Source organism: Oryzias melastigma, linkage group LG8, assembly GCF_002922805.2.
Source record: "Oryzias melastigma strain HK-1 linkage group LG8, ASM292280v2, whole genome shotgun sequence".
Lineage (NCBI taxonomy): Eukaryota > Metazoa > Chordata > Actinopteri > Beloniformes > Adrianichthyidae > Oryzias > Oryzias melastigma.
In genome coordinates, this window is record NC_050519.1 from 13596302 (window position 1) to 13603099 (window position 6798).

The 6798-nt window shown below is 41.6% G+C and overlaps 2 protein-coding genes across 5 annotated transcripts in view; one reads left to right on the forward strand and one right to left on the reverse strand.

Moving 5' to 3' along the window:
- Positions 1-330: 330 nt before the first annotated feature.
- Positions 331-4661, reverse strand: cd7al (cd7 antigen-like). Its single transcript, XM_024271477.2, has 4 exons — positions 3918-4661; positions 3334-3684; positions 3168-3265; positions 331-1262 (listed from the first exon to the last, which is right to left on the reverse strand). The coding sequence occupies exons 1-4, from the start codon at positions 3961-3963 to the stop codon at positions 1050-1052; spliced, it is 708 nt and encodes a 235-aa protein (XP_024127245.1). The 5' UTR covers positions 3964-4661; the 3' UTR covers positions 331-1049.
- Positions 4662-4795: 134 nt separating this feature from the next.
- LOC112145956 (zona pellucida sperm-binding protein 3) overlaps positions 4796-6798 on the forward strand; it is a 2827-nt gene continuing 824 nt past the window's right edge. For 2 of the 4 annotated variants that reach the window (XM_036213288.1, XM_036213289.1), the window contains exons 1-7: positions 4796-5250; positions 5317-5432; positions 5497-5600; positions 5672-5846; positions 5941-6058; positions 6124-6427; positions 6494-6646. In XM_036213288.1, coding sequence (XP_036069181.1) covers positions 4867-5250; positions 5317-5432; positions 5497-5600; positions 5672-5846; positions 5941-6058; positions 6124-6427; positions 6494-6646 — 1354 coding nt within the window. In that variant the 5' untranslated portion in view covers positions 4796-4866. Of the gene's footprint in view, positions 5251-5316; positions 5433-5496; positions 5601-5671; positions 5847-5940; positions 6059-6123; positions 6428-6493; positions 6647-6707; positions 6765-6798 lie in introns of all 4 variants that reach the window. The other 2 variants (XM_024271472.2, XM_036213290.1) reach the window with 2 other exon arrangements.

The following is a 6798-nucleotide window of genomic DNA, read 5'->3' on the forward strand; positions in this document are numbered from 1 at the left end:
AAGCACTGAAAGTTATGGATTTGAGAAAAGAAAATCTTTTTTTTTTGTTTGTTTCTAAATCCGTAGCAGTTGCGTAATAACCAAATAATGGACTTAAATGAAGATGGAGTGCTTTATATATAAATCTATATATTGAAATTGCTTTACATTTAAACACAAAAGTGGTCAATGAATTTTAAAAGGGGAGGTGGGATATAAAAAAAAAAAACTATGGTGAATGCCATGCAAATGCTGTATGTTGTTTTCATAAAGAGGTCCCGTCCTGACTGAATCAGGAACATCGTGCATTACTTTGTCATTCTGTGGGTATCATTAAAAGATGAAAATGACTTTTTTTTCACTTTCTGAAAGGATGTTTGTGAAACATGAACTGGTTGTAACGGATCATGAAACTATGCACAAGTGTTGGGCCGGGGTGGAAGATTGGGACTTTAAAAGGCCTACTTCTCACTAGTGGCTGATATATTGCAGGGGTTTTATCGGGATGGGGTTTTTTTTTATGTTTTTGTGAAGGGATGGAGGTACGAGGCGGAGAGGTGTTTTGAAGTGACACCCTCCAGCTCCACCTCCCTCCCTCTTGACTGACCTAGCGCTACATCGCCATGCTGTGTATTCCTGAAACCAATGAGCGTCTCACTCCTTAGCACTGTGGGATTCCAGCCTGTCATCCTCAAGGGGGGTGTTTTGTTTGTTTCCTCACTTGAGGGTTCCTGGAGGGGAGGAACGGGGTGTTTGGATTAGGGCTGCTTGTTTCATTTATGTTTTTTTTTTTTTGCCTTTTTTTCTGTTTTTTAATAAATCAGTAAAATGTCTGTACTGAAAGTCGATGAGAAGTCAGTGGCTTGTAATGTTTATTTTTTTTCTCTCTCTCTATATATATATCTTTCTCCTCATAGAATGTGATTGTTATTTGACATGCACCGAAACAAATGTTTTCATGAACTATGGAGCTTCTTTCAATATTAATAAAATAGCTTTTTTTTGTTTTTCTTTGCTGTAAAGTTGTCCCCGTGGTTGTTTGTCCGGTGTGGGGTCAGATGTTTGCTACGTCAGCACCTGAGGGCGGGCAGGCGGGGACAGGCGTAGTAGTTGTCCTGCAGTTGTCGGATGTTTGTGTTGGCGTACACGGGGGTGCTGGCTTCCTCCAGCTGCAGGTGGGCCTCCTGGTTATTTTGGGGGGTTCCTGAGCTCTGCTGCTTCCCGCTCATTTCCTCATAGATGGAAGAATGAGGTTTGGGGTGAAGATGACGATGCTTCTTCACCTAAAACACACAACATTTTAGTTTCTATTTCCTACTTAGGAAAATATTTGCAAATACAACCTTTATTTTAAAACTAAGAAATTGAATACATTTCGATTATAACATTTTTTTTCACTAAATTAATTCTTATAAACAAAAAAATATTTTAAACCCCTTTAAATCAATTACTACAAAAGCATGAAAATGTTCCTTTTACAGTATTCACCTTTGCAGCTTGTTTTAAGCCCCACTCTGATCATCTTTTGATTTTTTAGAGGGCCTATACAATGCAAAACCACACTTTTGAGCTTTGAAGTGCATTATAATGTTCACTCCTCACTATAAACACCCCTGAAGTGGTATTTTGATGTGTTCACACATGTCTGAGTAATCCTCTCTATGAGCACCAGCCCCTCCCAACCCATGTAAACGAGCGGGTTCTCACAAGGTCACATCACAAATTGAGAACCGCCCCTTACAGGAAGAGTGCACTGCCAGGACCGTCCCCCCAGGCTAACACAAATACACTCTTTATCTGCTCAGGTAACGGTGATCAGCCGCTAACTTCTCTGCTAGCAGATATTAGCCGCTAACTTTGCCGCAAAGCTAGCGTTGATCAGTCGGCAACTTCGCTGCTGGGCTAGCGGTTATTAGCCGCTGCTCAGCCAATGGTTTTTAGTCACAAGTTTCGCCGCTATCCCCGACTATTGCTACAAGCAGTGTAGCAAGAGGCCGCGTCTACTAAAGGCAAACAGACGGTATGCACATACATCTTTACAAAAGTTAGGATGTTATTTGTTTTTGTGGGAGAAACGCAGACACAATACCAAGGCCGGCTCTTGTCATGAAATGGATGGCCCCCACAACCAGCGAAAGGCAGCGCTTCAGAGATTGAAGTTTCGGGTTTCTCAAGAAAATAAATAATAGTAATAATCTTTATTTATATTGCACCTTTTGAGATAAAAATCATGTGTTTCACAGTAAAACATAGAATAAAACGTGGTTTATAAATATTTTTTCTTTAATGTGCCAAAGGTAAAATGTGATTACAAATATGGATATAATTTACTCTGAAAGACTTAAGAAAAGCCTGGAATAGGCCCTTTAAAAGCATTTCCAGTGGTCTTATAATTATGTCAGTTTTAGTAATTAAATAAAACTAGTTTTCTAGGACATAGTTTCTGCAGAGTGGCAGTCGTTCATTAGAAATCTGTCTCTTGAGGTGTGGGTGGGACCATTGGCGCGAAGCAGCCCAATCCCCCATTCCCTCACTGTTTACGCTCTCTCCCGCTAGCTTACAGCCCCTCACATCCCCAACCTAACATTACCTGTGCAACAAAAATGGTGAGCAATATTGGAACAATCTAGCCAAACAGTTCTGGGTCAGAAGCCAGCTCAGACAAGTATCTGGTCGATTGCAAGTGGATGGAGCTTGTAGGCCGCCCATTGTATTTTCTAGATCATAAAGATGATCTTTTTCAGCATTTTTTGTCTGCTTCTGATTCACAATGATTTGAATAATGACAAACTCCATTATTAGAAAAATTCCACAAGTACATGTCAAAAACACCAAAAAGCATAGTTTTCATTGGAGTGGATGTTTGAAGAAAGTGAATTAATAGAAAAATAATTTGAAACAGTGTAAATAAGGGGCAAGATGATTGATTTCTTCATTTTCCTGTAATGCAGAGGCTTTTATTTTGCACCTTTTTATTAAGTTTTATATTATGAAAGTCCTCTCCATCAGCAATTATGATCTTCCTTATAAACATATCCTTTCGCAACTCAGAAAAAATCTTTATTTTGGACATTCATACATGATTAGTCCCAATGTCACACAGGAAGGATTTTACCATTTACCCCACAGTAAAATAAATAATTAAAAAGGTGTATAATCTTGGAAAATGTGAACTTTGAGATAATCACCCATATTTCTGCAGCTATCCAGGCCAGTGTGAGCAGAAGAAAGCCAGCGCCTGCAGCCATGGTCAAGAGCAGGGCGTGGTAGCTCTGACACGGTTTCTCTGCACCACAAAAAGTACCGTCAGAATATAGACTTATTTTTAATTGCAAAAGTGTTTAGTCGTCATACCTGTCCCTTCAACCAGCAGCAACGTCCTCACACTGGGGACTCTCCAGTCAGAGTGGTTGTTTCCATAACTCAGCTCCCACACATAAACTCCAGTGTCGCTCGGTTGTAGGCGAGAGATGCTCACGTTGATCTGCAAGGAGTTAAGTGTTCCGTGGAGCTTCAGACGGGGCCTTAGTTCGGGGTCCACCCTGACCCGTCCACTCTCGGCAACAGACAGGAGGGTGGTTTGGCTCTGGACGCCGTGGTGGTACAGGTTGAGGCCCACCAGAGAGCCATGATCCTTCTGAGGGATGCAGGAGAGTCCCACAGACTCCCCCTCCATTAGATGCTTTAACAGCAACTCAGCGTGGACTGGGTAAGAGAGGAAAAGATCTTCACCTGTGCCTTATGACAAACTCATCAAGGACGCACAGGGTTATTCCAGATCAAATTATTTATTACATTTAATTTCAACACAAATTTACACAATTTTTTTTCTTCAGCAGAAGGTTAAAGCGTTACTTTAAATGGCCATACAACATGTACAGAGTTTATTTTATTGTTTAAACTATACAAAAAAGCATTTTCTTCAAAAGTGTTCTTACCTTCAAAAAGCTGAACCAAAAGAATGTAAAGCAGGAGAGTCCTCATGCTTTGGAGATGTTCAGTCGTCTGCTCTGTCCTCTTTCAGGAGCGGCTGTTTTATTGTTCAGTTTGTACTGTCAAAGCAGGAAGAGGGCCTCATAGTGAGAGCAGCCGTTAAAAACTCAGACGCTCTCACACTGAGGTGTCACAGACATCATCACTGTCTCCTTCCTTTTTTTTTTTATTCTCCGTGCAAAAACATATATGTTATAATGTGAATAAATGATTATAAAACTTGGTATAAATGAGTCTTTTGTGTTAAATATTCTGCCTTTTACTTCTGAAATAAACTACATTGAATCAACTTTTTGTTGGTTTTAGTGTTCAAATGTATTTTCAATGTTACAATGCTGCCATCTAGAGGAATAAATTATTATTAATTTTTTTTTTTGGTGGGATGCTGACAGGTTATAAAAAAATACTTAAGAAAGGTGTGAAACGAATAGGACAAAGATTTAAATTTACACATAGAGAAGACCATAATCCTAATATTTCATAGATGGATCTAAAGGCATTTCACCACCGTTAACCGTAAAGGGTGATGTTTCAGCACACAATCTGAAAGCCAGATTACCATCTTATTTAATACTGAGATATGTGCAATACTATTCTAATCAATTTGTGGTACAAGTATCATAATTATGATGTGAGAGTTAATGTTGCATTCAAAGACACAGTGGTGTCTGTGAATACTATTAGAATGGGTTAGTGGTCAATCCACATCCAGAGCCGATATCTGAAGGAACTTTTCCAGCAGGTGCTGATGAGCTCCGAGTGATTAAATGATAATTAGACCCAGCTGTGTTCTGTCTGCCTTTAAAAAGCCGCCCTGCTCTGTCTGCTGCACTGTCTTGTGGGTCAGTGAGGAGCACTTGCAGTCTGATCTAGGGTGCTGCTACAGTCATTTTGATGGCTCCCTCACGATTTAAGATTAGCTGCCTTTATGGGCATTTAACTGCCTTCTGCCTTCAGTTGACGCTTGCGTTCCCACCGTTGCATTACATGCCGGCTGCTTCTCCTCAAGATCTCCGGACTCTTAAAAGCCAAAGCTCCTTGCAGAGTGCGGTCCAGCAGCCGGAGGAGCCGGTCCAAGTGAATACAGTTGATGTGCTCTGCCACCCTGACTCCATGGAGCTCCGCATCAACGCTGACCTGTTTGCTGTTGGAGCGCCTGTTGACGTCCAGGAGCTGCGTCTTGGAGTTGAGCACAGTGACTATTGCAGTGCAACAGCAGCATCAGACTCTGAATACAGAATCCTTGTGGGCCTGGAAGACTGTGGCACCAAACACTGGGTAACTTAGTCCTGCCTTAACCCTGTTTGTGACTGTTCCAGCTCTCCTAATGTTCAATGTCTCCAGATGACGGAAGATTCTTTGGTCTACACAAACCTCCTGATCTACACTCCTCTGCCCTCTCTCAATGGAGTAACGCGGATGGATGAGGCTGTCGTTCCAGTTGAATGTCAATATAAAAGGTTTGTTGGTCTACATTTGGCTTCATTGACTGCTGTCTGTTTCTAAAACTCCTTTCTCCTCCAGAAAGTACAGTCTGTCCAGCTCTTCCCTTATGCCAACTTGGGTTCCCTTCACGTCTACACAAGCTGCTGTGGAAACTCTACAGTTTAATCTGAGACTTATGACAAGTGAGTCCATTATCCCTTGATCCTATCGCTCTTAGCTTTCTACTTAAACTTCACCAATTTTTCTTTTCCAGATGACTGGCTGCATGAAAGGGGTGCCAACACATTCTTCCTTGGTGAGCCCATAAACATTGAGGCTTCAGTTCGTGTGGATCATCACATGGGGCTCAGGCTGTTCCTGACTAGCTGCGTGGCCACACTTGAACCTGACATCAAATCTGATCCCAAATACATCTTTATTGAGAATGGGTAGGCAACAAAGGCCTCTAGTGTGCTTAACCAGTGGCTTTATAGCAATTTGAAGAAGTCTATCAGAGTTTAGGGCTGCAACTTCTATTTTCAGGTGCTTGCTGGACTCTCAACTTCCAGGCTCAAAGGCTCACTTCCTGCCAAGAACAAGAGACGATAAGCTGCAGTTGACAATTGATTCTTTTAAATTTCATAATGATGAAAGAGGACAGGTGAGAATTTGTTGTTTATTAAGGTTTAGGATTCTTAGAAAAAATAATTATTTCCCCCTTTGCAGCTTTACATCACATGTCATCTCAATGCTGTGCCAGTGGATGATGCAGAAGCGCTCAACAAGGCCTGCACATTTGTAAATGGAAGGAAAGTATATACATTTTCAAATTGCAAGACAACTGGCTGGTCTGACTGGATATCCTTTAGGTGGCGGTCTGCTGATGGCAACGACTACCTGTGTGGATTCTGTCAAAGCCCCAATGATGCCAGTAAAACCCTAAGCATCCCTGGAATCTTTAATCCTCGTAGCTTTGTAAAATCTGCAGACATGGAGCCCTTGTGGAGAAGTGGACTGAAGACTAACCAGGGTAAATTCTCCAATGATCAAGAGGTTCTTGTCATATAGATACTAGCTTACACTCATGTTTTGCCAGTTTGGGAACATGATGCCAGAGTGGGGCCAATGACCATCATGCCTTCATGGAAGGGTGGGGCTCTCGCCGCACACGAGCTCCCTCCAGTTCTCCATAAAATCCACAAAACAGCATTGTACGGCAGCCACTGGAGGAGCGGCATACATGGGATTGGTGAGTATTGACTTGACAAAACATTGCTAGTCGTCTTGAGTCTGAAACTCTTTCCCTCCAGAGAAGAGCCTGGTTCCAGAACCATCAACTTCAAAACTAGAAGAGGATGACAGTGATGGTAAAATGGATGAATCTGTAAACTCTTACTAAGA